Source organism: Phasianus colchicus, chromosome 14, assembly GCF_987193195.1.
Source record: "Phasianus colchicus chromosome 14, bPhaCol1.hap1.1, whole genome shotgun sequence".
Lineage (NCBI taxonomy): Eukaryota > Metazoa > Chordata > Aves > Galliformes > Phasianidae > Phasianus > Phasianus colchicus.
In genome coordinates, this window is record NC_143449.1 from 8536567 (window position 1) to 8554333 (window position 17767).

Here is a 17767-nt window from a genome sequence, read left to right on the forward strand (position 1 = left end):
AAACAGGAAGGAAAAAAAGAGGAGGGAAAAAAAAAAAGGAAAGCCAAAACCACTGCTAGTGGCAGTGAGGTGTTTTCAGCCGTGGGTGAACTGTTCAAAGGATTGAGTGGGAAGTCTTTCATGACCATCTGAGACTAACCACTACAGACGTCTCCTGCCAGGTTTGACAAAACAGGAGGGAACATGCCCCAGGGAACAGCCTTCCTTTTGGGGAGAGGGTGGTCAGACACAGAAACTCTAAAAGGAAAGGTTGGGGAAGAAAGCCGTGAGCCTGTGTCGCTCAGGCAGAGAGGTGGTCTGCTGCAGCAGACAGCACTGGCAGGGTCCAGAGCAGAGCTGGGCAGCCTTGGGTGGCTTTTGTGCCATTCATTCGTGCACTGTGAGCCTTTCCTGTACATTATTACTGGCTCTGAGGAGAGGGTTGTTGGTTACTGTGAATGGTTCTGCCCTGGAGTTCATGCCACAAAAGGCTGGGAAGCTACAACTGCAAAGCCACTGTTTTTACTTTGGTATTTCTTCTCAATGCAGCTTAATTTCCTTGCTGTACAGAAATACAGAGAAGCAGAAAAGCCTAATTTAGATCAGTTAAAAACAGGGAGGAATTGTGTTACTAATAAGTAATGATTGGAGGCTTTAAAAAGGTATCAAGACCTTATCTAACTGAATGCTGGTCAAAACAGTGGAAATAATAAGAATGCAGCCCAATATTGTGTATGCAAAGTATCTAAGCCCAAATTAATCTTCAGTGGAACTCTCTGGCAGCTGCTCCAGCCCTTCATTGGGCACTGATAAGATCCCAGGTGGAATTTGTGAGGTTGCTTTTAAATACTAATAACCAAAGGAAGGAGCACGGCCTGGGCAGGACCCTGGGCTGCAGAGGCTCCCAAGGAGCCCACCTCCTTTTTGCTCTTCTGGCAAAGAGCAGAACAGGCTGATCTAGCAGTATTTTTTGCTCCCCTATAATCACAACTACCGTGGATGCAGTGCTTTCCATCCTTGGCTGTCAAATCATTTAACAAGAAAGGGCAATTTCCTTCCACACGTTTTACAGAAGGAAAAACAAAGAATAAAACGCAGAGCCCTAATGGAGGGGAACTGATGAGCACATCACCTCTGCTGAGCTCATAAGAATCTCCTGGTTAGAGCGGAGGCTTTTGTGGTTTTTGAAAATAAAAAAGATTCAAATTATCATGTCTCAGAGCACCAGAAACCCCCAAGCTAATAGGGGTGAAGACAGAGGGCTCTGGATAAACAGGTTATTCCATCATCATCAATTACTGTGTCTGTCGCAATTTTCTCTGCAGCCCGTCTCTCAGACACTATCCCAGACAGGGCACGGAGCTCCCTGCACTCCAGGCCAGCACGGCAACTTACTGCCTCCTTGGGAAGGCTTTGCTATGTTAAAACCACAACAGAGTGTTCCCTTGGCTTGAAAGGCGACCACCAGCTTAGCCACAGCAGAACTGCTGCAGCACCCTGGGAGATGAAAGCAGTTCAAAACCTTTGGTTTTATTGGACAAATTAAAAATAACCAAACAAGTTCTTTCCTTTACTTCCTTTAACTCTGCCGCTGCCTACTCCCCTCATAGGCTTTTGAACTGTCTTCAGAAATGCAAGAATTTGACTGGGCAGCCTGGAATGAAGGCCTGCATGAGAGATGGAGGAACAGCGGTACAGCACTGCCAGTGGGCAAGAGCACCCAAAGCCCCGCTCCTCCCAGGGCACCCAGCCATCGCAGGGTGCAGGACTGAAGCCCTCATGGTCACTGCCCTCCGACTCAAGCTGGATCCACATCACTTGGTTTTTGTTTGTGTCACCCCTTTACATCACAGTGTACCACAACTGATGGGGCTCCTACAGCTGCAGGAGCCGCTGCCGTGGGGCTCATCCATCTCCAAATTCCAGCCAGCATGCTTCGTGCAGCATCAGGAGGGAGCTTGCAGGGAGCTGCAAGAGCAGGAGACGGAGACTAAAAGTGGATGTTGACTTCATCCCGTTGGTGTAGGCAGTGGAGGTGGGCGGCCACGAGCAGAGAGGAGGTGGAGGGGGCAATGTTTATTTCCAGCTGCACTTTTGTGCAATTTCTCTCAGCGCTGAGATTTTTGAGAAAACGGCGGGAGGTGGGGAGTAGGGGAAATCAGAAAGGAAAACCAGAGAGTCCTTGCAGAAAAGGACTAAGGAAGAGAAGTAATCCTCAATCCAGAGCTGAGATTCTGCTCATTGCTTTTTCTTTTAAAAATACAACAAAAGCCAAGATGCTGGAACTCCATTTCTGAATCGGACACAGCTGCGTCCGACGGAAATAAGGCCACCTGACAGAGGCACACTGTGACGTGGGCTAACAAAATAATGCTAAGAAGTGCTGCTCGCAGCAAGCCTGCCTCCTAATAATTGCAAGGTTTTCTTCACTCCCAGAGATTATGTAATATGTTCCTGCCTGCTGCTGACTCATATTTTTCAAAATATATCTGGGAAGGAAAACATATGCACATGTGTTTTAATATATTTGTTTCCCTGCATATGTAGAGATAAATATACACAAATATTCACAAATGCATGCAGAAGCCTGCACATGTGTGCTTACTGCTGCATGTGCTGTGTGTGCGTGAGGATGAGAGGGGACAGCCTGGCATCCACGCTGACAACACGTACTGGAGATGGACTGAACCAGCACCATTTTCTGGGGCAAAACACAGCAACTGTTTAACACGGGGAGCGTGGGAAGAGAACCAGAAACCAGGAAGCTATGAAAGAGGAGGAGAGGGAGGTGGCAAACTAAGAAGCACTCAGAACGCATTGCCTGCTACAGTCTTCCCCCAAATATGGGCTCAGGGGGCTGGATACTGAGCTTAACATCGAGTGGGAAAATGGATGTGGGGCCACTGTGCCAATCTGCAAGTGGCAGCAGGTTGAGAACATCATGTCATCTCAGAAGTATGGCATCAGTACCTGAGCACAGTGCAGGGAGCAAGCCAGCAGCTCCTGCAGGCTGTAGGAGGAGGGTCCCAGTCCTGTTGGTACATGCGGACACTCAGCTCTCCCCTAGGCATAAGCCCGTGGGGCCAGTCTCCCCTGGGCAAGGGCTCTCAAGGCAGTGGTTAGCCCTCCACGGGTCTGGGGCCAGCCTGCAGCTTTGTGAGACTCCATTTCTCTTCCCTGAGCCTCTGCATGCTGTCAGTTCTTTAGGAGAGACTTGTGCAAAACGCTTGTGGAGTCCAGGAGATGGGATCGATCTGCTGCTGGACGTCAGATGAGAGATCCATCTACCATGGGCCAGAGGAGACTGAAAATCCATCCAGGTGTCAGCTGCTGCCCACAAAGCCGCAGCAGACACACTCTGCAGATGGCAGCCAGCTCTCTGCCCTGCTCTCCTGGGATGGAGGAGTGGGTGGAGGCACTGAGCGACACAACACACCTCCTCATCCTGCCCTGTTTACGGGCACCATCAGCATTCCCTGCTTTATGCATCCAGTTTTGTGTGCGCTATACTACAGTAATAGAATTCACATTTTGTACCCCCATCTGCATCGCAGCCAGCTGTCATTTGAAGGGCACTCATTCCTATTTTAAAATACTTTATCTGGATTCAAAACCTGTTCTATAATTGTTGCTTTTTAACATAATTCTTAGAGAACTTCACAAAACACCAAACATGCTGCACGCCTCAAAGTCTTTGCAATAAACCTTAAAAACAAACATTAAAGATTGATCATACTTTTCCAAGTTTACAATAAAACTGACTGAAACTCAAATAGATAAGGAAAGAGAGTTGTATAAAATTAATCAGCACCTTATCAAGCTGAGGAGAAAGAATCTGAGATAGCAAGTATTTACCAAATTTGGTATCAGAACAGAAACTTCAATGTAAAGCCTATTAAGAAAATCTTGTCAGATATATTAAATATAATACAGGAGAGTGAAAGCATCAAAAACAGCAAGGGAAATATGAAATTCTTTGGGAAAAAAAAACAAACCTGTCTTGTGATAACACTAACAAGATCTTGTTTTTTTTCCAAATGAGACAAATTTTCTTTAAAAAACTTTTCTACAGATATGCCGAGCATATCGGCCCACTGCTTATCAGGGTGAAAGATTGGTCTTTAGGGTATTTCTCTACATTCGTATTTATCTCTGTGCAGCTGAGGCCACACTGTATTTTTCAATTCCAAGAAGCATTCCCCCCACACAAAGAGGATCTCTGCTGTGCTCAGAGCCCTCAGAGCCGGCTGGTCGCTCCTCAGCTCCTCTGCACCCAGAGCTGCCATCACTCACTCAGCCACCGATCTCAGCAGCATCAGCTCTAGGCCCCAGAAGTAGAGACAGAAGTATTGGATCTGCTTAGAAACAGACACTCTCAGGCAACTACCTTTGTGATGAAAGGGGACTGATACAAAAAAAAAAAAAAAAAAAAGCAACAGTAAGAGAATTTTACTTGGGCATTGCTGAGGGTGAGGCAGCTCTTTGGGGCACTTTACGAGCACACCAGTACATCCCTGCCATGTCCCAGATCCCAAACCCGTTGACAATTACTGTCATCCTGGTACAGGCAGGACATGCCCCACAAACATGACCACGGGAAGCAGCAGGAGAGCAGAATGCTGCTTTCCCCACACACAGCCCTGCAGCCCGTGACATGGAAGCACCGCACTGCAGTAGCCAAGCTCGAGAGGGAAGGCTGCTGGAGCACTCAGTATGTGTAGGGCAGGAGAGGACCTAACAACACAGTCATCTATATATTAACTTTGCCTGTTATCCCACCCGCCAAAATAATAAGGGCTGGGATGCCGTACCCCATGCTGCAGCAAATGGGACAATGCCACTTGCTGAGACCACATTACAGCTGTGGTCATGGTTCTGTCCCCCCTGGGCTATAACTGCCACCCTGCAAGTCCTGCTCCCGTCCTAGAGGACAGCAGTGAAGCTGCAGAAAGAGTTAATCACTCAGAGAGTTAGAAAAGATTGCAGAGAAAAGCAGCTTGCAGCATACCCCCTGCTTTACTTAGCCAGAAATGCTGCCTAAAATAGCAACGCAATCCTTGCCAGCAGTCTATACGTTATGGTACATGTGGTTCAGCTGATGCAAGAGAAGGGGCAGGCACTAACTCGTGGGCCCTTCCATAGGGGCACTGGCAGGTGCTTCTGTTCCTGGCACCCACTGTGCCCACAGCCCTGGAAACGTTGCTCCACCGGAGCGAACGGCTCCCGCACAGCCCGCAGGCCGGGCCTGTCCCTGGGGCACTGTCAGGTGGCAGCAGCCAGGAGCCACAGCCACCTGCCCTGTGCCACCGAGGATGAAGAAGAAGCAGCAGACACGTAGTTGCCACGGCTCCTGGCTTCTGGTAGCAGCCCTGCCTCAGTTTACCCCGTTCCACCATGGGAGCAGCGGCAGCTCCCCAAGCGTAGCACAGCCCTACAAAACCTTCTGTAGAACAAGCCAGCCTAACTGTGAGCTCACTCCTTCCTCGCAGCCCTGCTGTGAGCCCCAGGCCTGCCCAGCGTCCCGCGCAGCATAGCAGAGCACAGGGCTTCCTGCCCTCAGCCCAGGTGTGCCCTGTGCACACTGTCTGCGTGGTGCTTCCCACAACACAAAGGCAGTTCTCCACAAAAAATGCCTTTGGTTGAAAATCAGCAGCCGAGGCTGCAGGGCGCTTTGCTGCTGAGGACGATGGCACAGTCAGAGGCAGCCCGGATCCTTTAGAAGAAGGCTTGCTTCCAACCAGGGTCACAAGACATTCAACCATCACCAATTAGAAAAGAAATAAATCACGGTTCCTCCAGCAGCTCTTCCTCCAGGAGCCCCTATTTTTAGGCAGAATTATAAATCACTCCAGCTTGCCACCTCTCCCCGCTCAAACACACAGAGTCCCACTGCCCTGCAACGCTGTGCTGCGCGGGGACAGCACAGAGAAGGGACACAATGGGTGTGCTCAGTCCTGACTCTGCCCAGGCACGGTGCTGTGTTCCTTTGGGAAAGGGGATCACAAGAAGTGCAGAACATGCCTAGGGCTGCACAGTGAACTAATGGCACAAGAGGAGACTTAACGGCAGCTCCTGTGCCGCCGCTGCGACCACCTAACGGACCCGTCCTCTTCATTACTAATAACGGAGTACATAACCGCCGTTATTACGTGATCATTAGGCAGTTTTCCTCACGCTTCCCAACATGTGCTCATTGAAAATTCTTCAGTTAAAACTGGAATCGGTGCGCTCGGTCGCCACAGCAGCGGTAGCACTCCAGTAGCGGTACGCACCGAGCACAGCTGTCACAGCCCCTTCAGGAAGGCACACATGGTAAGAGCAGAGCCGCCCGACAACGGATGCACGGAACCCCGCAGCACACACAGCACAGGCAGGACATGGACATGCAGCAGGCACGGCACACAGAGCATCGCGGCTCCCACCACCACCAGCAGCACAGACAGAGACCGGCAACAACACCAAATGAAACGGGCAGCGCACAAAAAGGGGGCTAGGCACAAACCAGGGCAAGCCAAACAAAACTTACATGGATTTTTGGCAATTTTCCTTCAGACATTATACACAGCAGTTGGGCTGTGTACTGAATACCTGATCCAAAAAGAAATATAACCACATTATGCAAACAGACGGGGGCAGGGAACAGGTGAACATGCAGCGCTAAGGACATTCATCTACAGGACCAGCGAGCACCTCCGCATCCCCACCGCAGGGCTCCACCGGGGCCAATCCTCACTCACTACGAAGCGTAAGCAAGTGCCGTGCCGCTGCCATGGCGGGGGTCCAAATGGCAGGGCAGGGATGGGCCATCGCGTCAGAGCCCTCCGAGCTGTCCCGTCCCCCTCTAACTTGTCATGTGAGGCTTAATACAGAGCTGGGAAATAGCCAGGGAGGGAGGGGGGAGCCTTTAAAAAAAAAATGAACGGAAGCTCTCTCGGAGCATTAACATCACAGTGATCGTGGGGCCAGCACTAACCATCCCAACACGAAGCATCCCAACACGGATGCTTTGTTCTGAGGCATCCAAAGAGGGAGAAACGCTCCCTTCCCCGTGCTGAGAAGGGTGCCTGAATCCTGACAGCGGCGGATTGCCGCACAGGCGATGGACTTTTTATGGACTGTGGGAAGCAGGGTTGCTATGATACAGTCAGAGGCATTTTCATGAATCCTGTGGCAAATAACATTGAATCCTGCTTAAGCAGACAAACAGCAAGTCAGCTCTCCCATCACCCAGCCTCGGAAACAACAGGAGCAATCGCTGAAAGAGATTTTATGTGTTATAATTATCCTATCTGCATACAAATGCACTATTTTCTTTAGGGCTGTGTTTTCTAGAGGGTCAGCACGCTGATTTCTTTACAGGGATGACCACTCTTCCCTCCGCTCTGGGCTCAAGCATTCCCGTGAACAGGAGGAGCTCAATGCTGACAAATAGGGCTGAGCTGTATGGCCAGGACCGACCCTAGCAGCCCCACTCACAGCCCATGTCCTCCCATAGAGCTCAGGGGGGAGGAGAACAGTCCCCCATCTCCATCTGTTACAGCACACAGATTGCACCATGCACTGTGCAAAGCATGGTTGCTTATGAGCAGACGGGTCTACTGCAAGGAACCAGAAACATGGTCACCCCAAAAAGCTGCCAAAGCAGACTGGCCTTGTTGAGCTGCTCCTGAGGAGTACAGCAAGACTGAGCTGCTCACCTCACTAACTGCTCTGCTCACGGGGCTGTCTGAGGCTCAGCTGCAGGCTCGGGGAATGCCGAAGTGCAGGCGCAAAAATACCAAGATGGGGATGGAGCAGGTGGCTGAAGGCCCATTGGAAGAGGGGGACCCTGAGGAATGCGGGTGGGAAAAAGACCTAACTAAACACAGCAAAAACCCCGGCCCTTGCTCACTTTCCGTGCTTGTTTCCTCTTTCTTCCTAGAGCCCAACAGGATGCCCAACACAGCACTGCTAAAACAACACTCGAAGTTTTTTTCTGCATTGAACTTTCAAGGTGCTCTGCACATTTAATCCCACCAACCTTTGGGAGAGCAAAAACCCAGAAAGTATTACTAAATTTACACCAATCCCCTTTAAGCATGTTCCCTTATGGAAAAAATAGACAAGTTTGCAGAAACCCCTATCCCATGCCTGATATCTCTGTCCCTCCCCATGCACCCAAAGCCCCACGGTCCCCCAGCTCCACACGATGTCCCCACAGGGACCAGGAGGTCCATCACGCCGGCACATATCAGCCACACACACACACTGCCCGCTCTGCATCGAGGAATGCACCAGCACAGACTGGAACACCCCAGCAGGTACCAAGCATTCCTCGTAGAAATCGTATTGAAAGGTAAACCTTGATGCCAAGGCTCTAGCAGCAAGGAAAATCAACATTCAGACACTGTTGCCTCTTATTTTTAACTCGCTGGGATTTTTGCTTTTCATTTTTTCACCCTTTCTCCCCCAAATTGTTTAAAACTGTTTCACCACAAGGGTTATTTTGGCTGCCAACTGATTGATCCCCTCTCCTTGGTGATCTTTGCTCCTTCGTGATATTTCCGAGAGGTTCTGCAACCTATAAAACTAATGGCATCGCACAGCTAATAGGAAAACGAAGCTGGTTGAAGCTGTTTAACTACCCAAACCATGCTCAACATCCAAATGACTTTTCCTAGGGATGGTCACTCAGTCTTATTCCTGATCCCTCTCCCCCAGGTAGCTCCCAGGGTGAGGATGCAGAGCCAGCAGGCACCAAGCGGCCGTGCAGTGCCACGGGGTTTGGCATCACTGGCCATTTACACAGGTCTGCTGCCATCACACTCCTCTGTCAGCTCAGCCAGCCAAATGTTACCACCCTGAGATCAGGGCTTTTTTTTTTTTTTTTCCCCTCTCTTATTTACACTAAGGACAGTTTCAGAGCCGCAAACCTACAGCATTTCACTCAATGTCCGACCATGCCATCAGCCAAAAACAACTCTGCTCCCAACTCAGTCTATCTCTGCATTCAACTCGCAGCACCACTCGCATGGGGATGGCTGGGAGCCCCATCTGTAAGCCCCATCCGTGCCTTTATTAATCAATTACTTTTTTTTTTTTCCTCTGGATCACTAGAGGACATCAGATAAATAATACAGCTGGAGGTGGCACCAACTGGTTCATAATCAAAGCAAAATAATTCCAGTGAAGGCTATCAAGAGATCTAAACATTTGCGAACTGTGATTTCTTAATTTTTGGAGCAATTCTGATTTTTGAAAGAGGAAAATATATTTAAAATAAAACTCCACCAGATTTCTAACAGAACAGTACTGAAATACGGAGACACATTTCCAAGAGGAGAACACATTGCTCTTTTCAGCCATCCCCTTCATACCCTTGCTGACTTGGTGCACTGGAACTGGAGCCCGCAGCTGCTTGCAGGCTGTAAACATTGCAATTTGGGACCAGACATCTCCCAGCAGACAGACCTCTCGCTGGGGGACACCTATTCAGCAAGCCTATAATATGCAGCTCCGCACTTCATTTTCAAGAAAATCAATGTAAATAAAGTCATACAAAACAGCCTATCTCGAAATCTCGTTATCCTTAAGGTGGGCAAAGATTTTCCCTACGTGTATTACCAAAAACCATCAATATAAATACACAGACATTAAAGAAGGCTAAATAAGATTTCAAGAGAAACCAAAGCCAACCCATCCCCTCTGTGTCTGTTGCTTTAGCAAAGGAAAACAAAGCATGCATCCCTGGATATTTTTCATTCCTCCTTCTCAATCTGCAAGATATAAAGCACACACAGACAGAAAAAGCCCAGCAGGTTACATCCAGTCCCTCTCGCATCTCTTAAGAAGGCTAAATCGGTGTGGACATAGAATTTGGAGGCTTTTGGGTTGAACACTGAGAAATCAAGTCAGATCATCAAGGCAACACAGATCAACAAAGACATCTGGGTTCCCTCTTTTGTGGCTGAATGTTATTTTAGCAAAGATTTAATCCTTTAATAGGATTTCTCATTCCCCCCTCATTCCCCCCCAGCCAAAATGTCCAGAGCTCAATCCAATTGCAGGCAGCACCTCTCACTTGGCAGCTACATGGTTACTCTCACAGACATTCACATTAACTGCTTGCTGGAAATTTCGAACAAAACATCTCGTTATTAACTCGAGTCAGTATTTTAAAGGAAGCACAATAACACAGCCCGTGCTGATTACAGACAGATATTTTCATTCTGCTTCTAACTACATACGTACAGCTCTCTCTCTCTAGCACAGAACGACACAGGAACGAATGATCGCTATTATTTATCACATTTAAAACCCAGGCAAAAGCAGCTACACTTACAGGCATACTTAAAGACAAGACATGACAAAAGATTTAGGGAGAGATAATATACCAACGTCATACATATCACAGCGAGGCCATGTTGAATCTCAACGCGTTCCCCCCTCAGTAAGAATCTCTCTTTCTCTCTCTCTCTCTCTCCTTTCTCTCTCTCTCCCGCTCTTGCTCTCTTGTTGAATTGCTAGTGGTAGTAGTAGCCCCCAACAGCTCAGGAGAAAAAATCCATTTAACGAGTGCCCAGGAAAAACATGAGTATGACATTCACAAGCAATAGCACCACAATCACTGCAAAAACGACCACCGTTTGAACATCCAAGGTCATGGTGCAATGCAGAACACTGTAGTGTTCGAGATGTGGGGCTGGCAGATTTGGAGAAGTCAACCTCTGCTCTGTAAGACTGTCCATACATCCACCATGCTAGAATAAAGGAGAAAACTGTTCCCGGTTTGGTTTGCTCGGAACGGTTTGTGCTCTGCTTTCAGTTTATCCCCCTAGCTGCTGTCTCTAGCTCATTCTGGAGCCCGCTAAGCGAAGCATCATCACAACCAGGGAGCACTAGAGACGCAAAATCCTTCCTTTAGGAAAGCAAGCGAGCGCTGTCTGCAAGCTTCTCTCTCTCTTCCCCCCTCTCTCTCCCGGTCTCTCTCTCGCTGGCTGGCTTGCTTTTTAATTCGTCAAGCCAGTGCAGATAAGAAGCCTGTGTGAGTGTGACAGCTCTGCAAGCTGCTGTGGCTGCATCTCGGTGCGAGGCGGACCCTTGCGCATACAAATCAGCGCCGGTGACCAGGCAGCGAAGGGATCCTAGCTGTCAGTCAAACGCAAAAGGAAGCGCTGGCTCCATAAATACGCGCATCTTCCGCCCGCCGCGGCAGCGAGCGCCGTGCCGGCACGTCTGTCTCTCCGCCCGTCCGTCCGGCCGTGTGTCCGTCCGGCGCTTGGGGAAGCAGAGACGCGGTGGGATGGCAGCGCTGTGCTCCACGAAGGCGGCTCCGGGCTCTCTGCGCAGCGCAGGTGCCGTTCCCTACCGTCGCGGTACGCGGGGACACCGCTGCCCGGCTGCAACGCCCGCGCCGTGCTTCGGGGGAAGCGAGGGAAGAGCGGCGCAGAGGCAGCGCTGCCGGGAGCAGCCGGGTACGGGAGCGGGAGGGGAACGGGGGAGCCAAGCAGCCGCAGTAACAACACGGCAGCCCCTCGGAACGTGGAAATTCACGGGGAGCCTTGGAGGTGGGAACGGAGAGAATCACGTTTTTGAGCTCTGGACAATCCTATCATAAACACATTGTTTACCCTCTCCTGTCAGCAATGCGCTGTTTTCTCCATGCTGAACACTATCATTACACTCTACAGATAGAGCCGTGTAAAAAGAGAAGCAGAGCGTAGGGGGGGATCTTTATTCCTCCTACAGCAGCCAGAAATGCCAATTCCTACATCAGCATTTATGGCCCAGATGCCAGTTGCTATCCCAGACCCAACAGTCACCTCAGAGCAGCATCACACATGCACACGCAAGGAGAAGTGCTCAGCTGGAAAAAGCAAATGATTTTACAGGCAAAGACAAATATAGAAACGTTGCCAATGCATATGCATTACACGCTGAGCTGCGCGGAGGCCGAGCGGCAGCGCGTTCCAGGAAAGCTGTTCTGCACAGCACACCCGGGGCGTGCAGGCAGGCGCCAGGCCAAGGCACACCAAGTGAGCCCTCAGTTCGTGTTCCAACAGCACGAGTGGAGGAGAACTTGGATGTTTTAAACCCGAGCAGCCATTGCCTGAAGTTGGCGTACCGCAGTGTCAGGCAGCGTTTCTTCCTACCACAGCACCCTTGGGTTAAACAGGGGGTTTCATCTCTCCCCTCTCCTCCCCTTCTTTTTGTGAGACTTGAAAGCTAAAGGGTGTCCCACAGAGACTGAAGCATCCTGCTGTGTTCAAATAGAGCATCTCCCATTCATAAGAACAGTTATAGAAGATTTTTCACTCACATATTTACTGGCAGCAGCTTTAGAACCAGCCCGGGCAGACAGCTGTCCCACCAGCAAGTGCTGGGCTGGGGCCAGGTGAGGGATGTGCTGCAGCACCAAGTTCCAACCTGCATTTCCTAGCACGACTGCATCTTAGGAGAGTTTGCCTAATGCAATTTTAGACTAATTGGAACAGCAACCATATCGCAGATGTGGTGCATTTGTAGCCACAATCCCTTCACAAACCAATACAGGCAATTTTCCAAAGCCCAAGTCTGAATTCCCGCGATCCCATCCCCTGCCTCACTCCAATGCCATCTACATCTGCTCAACCTTGAGAAGAGAGTGGCCAGTAGGGCATCCAGACAGATCCCTCTGTGCCTTTGCACGCAGTCCAGGAGTGAGGAGGCAAAAAATGGGGCAGGTAAAAGCAGCTAAGGCCTAGGAACCATCCAGAAAAACAGTGCAGCAGCCACCACACATGCTCAATAGCTACTTCCGTAACCGAAAAAGAGGATTTCATTAGGAGCAATGTGCCTGGCATGTCTCAGGCAGTCATTCCGCAAGCGCTGAGCCACTCACAGCAGAGGGGAGGGCAGACAGAGGCTGCGAGGCCAGCCCCTGCCTGCAGCCCTACCAGCCGCAAGCAGGAGGGTCCCCTCCATCCCGCGCCCCACGGCCGCTCGTGCGTCACCGCAGCTCCGGAGCTCAGCAGTGGCCGCGGAGCTCCCAGTGCTGCCGCCCAAAATGCTGCACAGGGATGCGCCGGTACCCCGCAGTATGCAATGTAAGCAGAGGGAAAATTGGGTATGTAACAGCAACCAAGGTTGATCAGCACAAATAGATGTACTGCATACAGGCTCCCGTTTAAATTATTCACAGTATTCCCAGTACGTACTTGCTGCCTTATGTAATTTCCCATGCCTTCTGCGTGCACTAAATGTTAATTTTAATAGGGAAATGGATGATACTTTCTCTTGGAAGCCTTACTGAAAATAACACCTACACATCAGGGGTTTATATAAAACCACCCCAAAGTTTAACTTCATATAATGCTTTCTGGAAAGTTTGGTCTAATCTTCTGCATAGAATTAAACTGAGGAACAAGAAGACAAGACATGTAGCAGTTACATAAAACACTGCCTTCCCTCACAGCACAGCACCTGCCCTGACATCACAGCAGCTCTCAGGAGCACAATTTGTAATGCAAGACCAGCAGTGGCTTCTTCTGTATAAGAAAGCAGTTCTGAACTTCAGCAGCCCCCAGCAGGCACATCCAGAAGGAAGGAACCAGGGCTTCCACTGATACATCACACATATAGAGGTGCATATATAAATCTGTATATACACACAGACAAATTTTGCATATTCTGGGCTCCCACAAAATAGCCAAACCAGAAGGGCCATCCTCATACCATTAATTACAGTAACAGTAATTTTGAGGCATGCCTCTGAAGCAGGTGATGCCAAATCTTCAACCTCTGTGTGCGTAATACTTGAGTCAGCCATGTGACCACAACTCCCTCCAATGGATGTCTCCAGCAATTAGCACAACCCACTATCAGCTAACCAAATGCAGCTGTAAATCAGGAACAAGGATTTATCATCTGAATGCTTAAAGGACCTATATTCACCTCCCACCGACAGGTACACCATCTCCACATGAGCTGGCAGGATGGTCCAGGGGTGGGTAGCAGGAGCACAGGATTTCAGCATCAGTTCCCTGCTCTGCCATAGATCCTCTGCGCAGATTAACAGCCTACACTGCAGTCTTGGATGTGCAGAGGCACCTGTGTTTTGCTAACACATCAGCTCCATCTTCCATTAATTGCACAAACAGAGCACTTACACCCACAACCCCAGCACAAATACAGTGAATTACACTGATGCAGCTGTAGGGAGGCAGCGGGGCTGAAAAGCCCAGTTCTGCCAGGCAAGGAGAACATGCTCAGAAGTCAACCAAAGCAGATGATCTTTTCAGAGAACCCAGAAAAGCGTCAGGCAGATCCCAGAGTGGGAATGTAACGGTTTGGAAAACAGCTGCCAGTGATCTTAGAATGTGAGCAGCGTCAGGTTCCTTCATGCTCCTTCATGCCCAAACCCCATCACAGACCTACGTGGCACAACGAAAGAAGTTTAAACCCAGCATTTGCATTACTAATACTGCCCGTGAAGAGGAACAAGCAGCAGCGGGACCAAGCGATGGGTGGGCACAGGAGGTGCAGCTGCTCCTCTGCTCTTCAGCCTCATCTGCTGGCGCTTACCAGCTGCTGCCTACTGCATCCAGCACTGAGGTGGGGCCCGAGCTCTCAGCTCTATTAGAGATTATTAAAGGACCGCCACAGTCATTATTTTTTTCTAAATCTAGTCAGGAATTAAGTTTAGAGTTTCAAAGATTAAGTGAGATTATGATTTGCTAAACTTCCAAAAAAAAGGAGGCTTTTCTTAAACTGGAAGCTGCCTCTTTTTCCTCTCTTCACTGCAAGCAGCAGGCAAAGCCCTCTTCTCCATCCTTCAGTCAGAGGGAGGAGAGGGCTACACCAAAGGGAAACATTCCTGAAGAGACCCCATAATTTTGTATTTTTATGGACTGACCTCACTGGAAATCCTCAAGCACTTAACGTTCCTTACCCAAAGTGAGTTGCACACAAAATGGATGAATAACAGTAAAGTCAGGGCACAGGTTTTGGCAGTCAAATTTACCTTTTTCCACTCACTCATAGTTCTGTGCCTTTCCACTCCGTCTTGCAAATGCCAGGATTCCCCACTGTCCACATGAACTTGGGACTTCCTTCCAGTAACTTCCCCTACTTCTTTCTTTTGCCATTCTTTCTTTTCCTTGCTTTCCACATCTCCCTTAAAAGTTTCCACTTCACCTTGTCCTCTGATCCAGTCCTCCCTCCCTCAGCAGCCTGTGTCCTCAACCAGAGAGAAACAACAAAGCAAAGCAGCAGGTGACAGTGACAAGCTCAACCTCCTCCAGCATCTTTCCCTGCTAACTGCATAACATGCTTTAGCAAATTCATAGCATAGCTAGACAAGCAAATGATTCATGTACAGAACCAATATGAAATACAATTACAGAAAGACAAAGGAGAAAGGAGCAGAGGTGGGCAAGGATAAGTTGATGATCCCAAAAGCTGCAAGGCATAAAACAGACTTCAGAAGAATTTCTGAAGAGGAGAAGGCTGAGATGAGAGCCTGCAAAGCAGAGAAAGGGAAGAGAAGGCAGATTAGGAACATGGCAGAGCACAACCCATGAAACAAGCGGCTCTCACAGCACAGCTAAGAGTGCTGGAAAAGAGAGTAAGTTAAGTTTTTAAGCCCACTTTTGCAGTGTTTAGAGAATGCAGTGCAGTGCTGGAGGCTGAGCTGGCTGTGCTGCATAACCTGTTTGACCAACTGGCCAAGACCATTACACAAAGCTCAGAGGCTACAGTGATAGACTTGAGCATCTCTGGGTCACTGCTCTAAGCATTCCATGAAAACAAAACCCAAGAATTTCACCAAAGGATGGGAAGCACCACGCTGACCTTCAGTGCTTGATCCTTGGTAGATGTATTACATACACAAACATACAGAGCTCGGGCAAGCTGCACTAAACAAACTCTTTCCCATTCTTCACTGGTTCTAAGTCCATCACAGAAAGCAAGAAATGCTATACAACATAATTATGTCCCCAGTGTAGAGGTCAATATATTTTCAGCCATTTCAATTAATACTAATAGACAGACAACAATCAAAGGTACGCCAGGGTGGGCGTGAAGTACTTGTGCACCAGCCCTGGCTAACTGTTCTCTTGAAAGCTGTGTTCCAGATGAACAAGATTTAATTCTGTGAGCAAAGGGCAGAAGTGACATGTCAGATACCAACCAAGTTTGGCTTTGGACCACCCCTGGAAACATCAGTTGATGATGGCTCTTTCTGCAAACTGATCCAGCATCTCAGCAGATTGTGCTCCTTTCTCTGCTGAAGACTTAAAGCACTTCCATCATGTTAGGAGGGAGAGAGAGAGCCAAAGCCATGTATGTCACCGTGGTCTTGTAAGGGACCCAGAGATGCACACGTACAACTGCAAGGCTCTACCCAGCAGTGGCTGTGCCACCACAGGGGGCGATGTGCTGATATCATCAGGTTTCAGAGCTTTTGTAATGCCATGCAAATCAAAGCTCAGATGGCACTGGAAGAGAGCCTGTCAGGGAAGTTGATCCCATTGGGCTTGTCTGGATTCCAGTGAGAAAGAGAAAACTTTTTAAGATTATTTGAAGTTAAAGCATTAAGGACTGAAATCTCATGCCTCTGGCAATCATATGGCAAGTGCTTTCACTTCTACATACATCTGCTCCATATCCCAGGCTGTACTCTACAAGCATCTTCAGACTCACCATTTTAGAAAAAGAAAAAAAGAAAAAAACTTTAAATCCAACAGAAATCAGGCAAGGTAATATCTGTTACCCTGGTCACAGAAATAGACTTCAGGGACTGAGAAAGCTCAGTTTAGAAGATGACCTGTCACATTCAGACATTTGCTTTAATCTTATGTAAGCTCTCTTTTGTCTAAGAAACTGACCCAGAAAAATGCATACACATTTACTGCTACAGTTTACATCTCAGGCTTATGCTCTTGCACTTGAGCTCAGAAATGAAGACTAACAGGACCAAACTACAGACAAACCCAGGACAAGCTCCCTCCTTCCACTGCTTCCTGCAGTCACTCTTACAGGAACTCTAGTCTGAACGCTCTCATTTCTGAAATTAAATTGCAGAGGTCTTCACATCCACACATCCCTGGACAAAGTGGTAAGTGGAAAAAAAGTCATCGCCCTCTAGCAACATCTACACTAATTCCAGGGTCAGCATCTTCAGTGCAATCCCCAAGAAGCACAGAAATAGAAAAAAGAAATCTCTTGCCCATGAAAATCAAAGGGTGCATTTCAGCTTTGACGCAACACAGGAAGATCCTTTGAAACCCAACACACCACATGTCTCTTGCAGGTACAAAGCAACTCCAATGGAGTACTCTCAGCTGCCCAAGTCTGCAGAGATTCAGCAATTAGCAGTGCAAGAGCGAGAAACCGGGCAGCATGGAAACAGCATGATCCACGATGCACATACCAAAGAGCCACATCAGAAACTACACAGAGTACAGGGTAGAAAAGTTTTCAGTTCTGCTTTGTGCCTTTATTGACTAGCCTTAACAAAAGAACAGGTTTAACAAGGACTCTCTTGTAAGAGGACTCCCCATTTTCTACCAATCATACCATAATCAGCACTACTTATGGGCATGGCCAAGTCAGATCTGCCCCAGTGCACCATAAGGAATACAAGGCTCATGAACTTGAGAGTCCTGACACAGTACACTCCTTAGGACTTACTGTTCAGCTTTTTACTGCTGCAAGCTATTCACAAGATATGTATTAGGAAAGCAGAGCCCAGACTCGTGACTTTCTGCTCAATGTGGCAGCTGGGAGCAGAAGCCATGGCCCTTTTTCATGCAAGAAGGATGGGAAC

The 17767-nt window shown here is 48.7% G+C and overlaps 2 protein-coding genes across 16 annotated transcripts in view; both read right to left on the bottom strand.

Moving 5' to 3' along the window:
- The window catches only part of ARHGEF9 (Cdc42 guanine nucleotide exchange factor 9), a 191730-nt gene that overhangs the window by 96820 nt on the left and 77143 nt on the right, over positions 1 to 17767 (bottom strand). The window contains exon 1 of one of the 15 annotated variants that reach the window (XM_090150161.1): positions 10364 to 10511. The exons of 10 other annotated variants lie outside the window; for them this stretch is intronic. Coding sequence is in view for 3 of the 5 variants with exons in the window: in XM_090150157.1 (XP_090006283.1) it covers positions 6506 to 6535 (30 nt within the window). In the remaining 2 variants the exon portion in view is untranslated. Of the gene's footprint in view, positions 1 to 6505; positions 6561 to 6669; positions 6821 to 10352; positions 10512 to 17767 lie in introns of those variants that run through there. 4 more of the 15 variants (XM_090150160.1, XM_090150159.1, XM_090150163.1 and 1 more) reach the window with 4 other exon arrangements.
- Positions 10432 to 14177, bottom strand: LOC149915995 (uncharacterized). The gene has a single exon (XM_090150170.1). It carries the CDS (start codon positions 10704 to 10706, stop codon positions 10527 to 10529), a length of 180 nt encoding a protein of 59 aa, XP_090006296.1. The 5' UTR covers positions 10707 to 14177; the 3' UTR covers positions 10432 to 10526.

Coding starts and splice junctions, on each gene's coding strand:
- LOC149915995 (XM_090150170.1), bottom strand. CDS start 10,706: ATGGACAGTCTTACAGAGCAGAGGTTGACTTCTCCAAATCTGCCAGCC.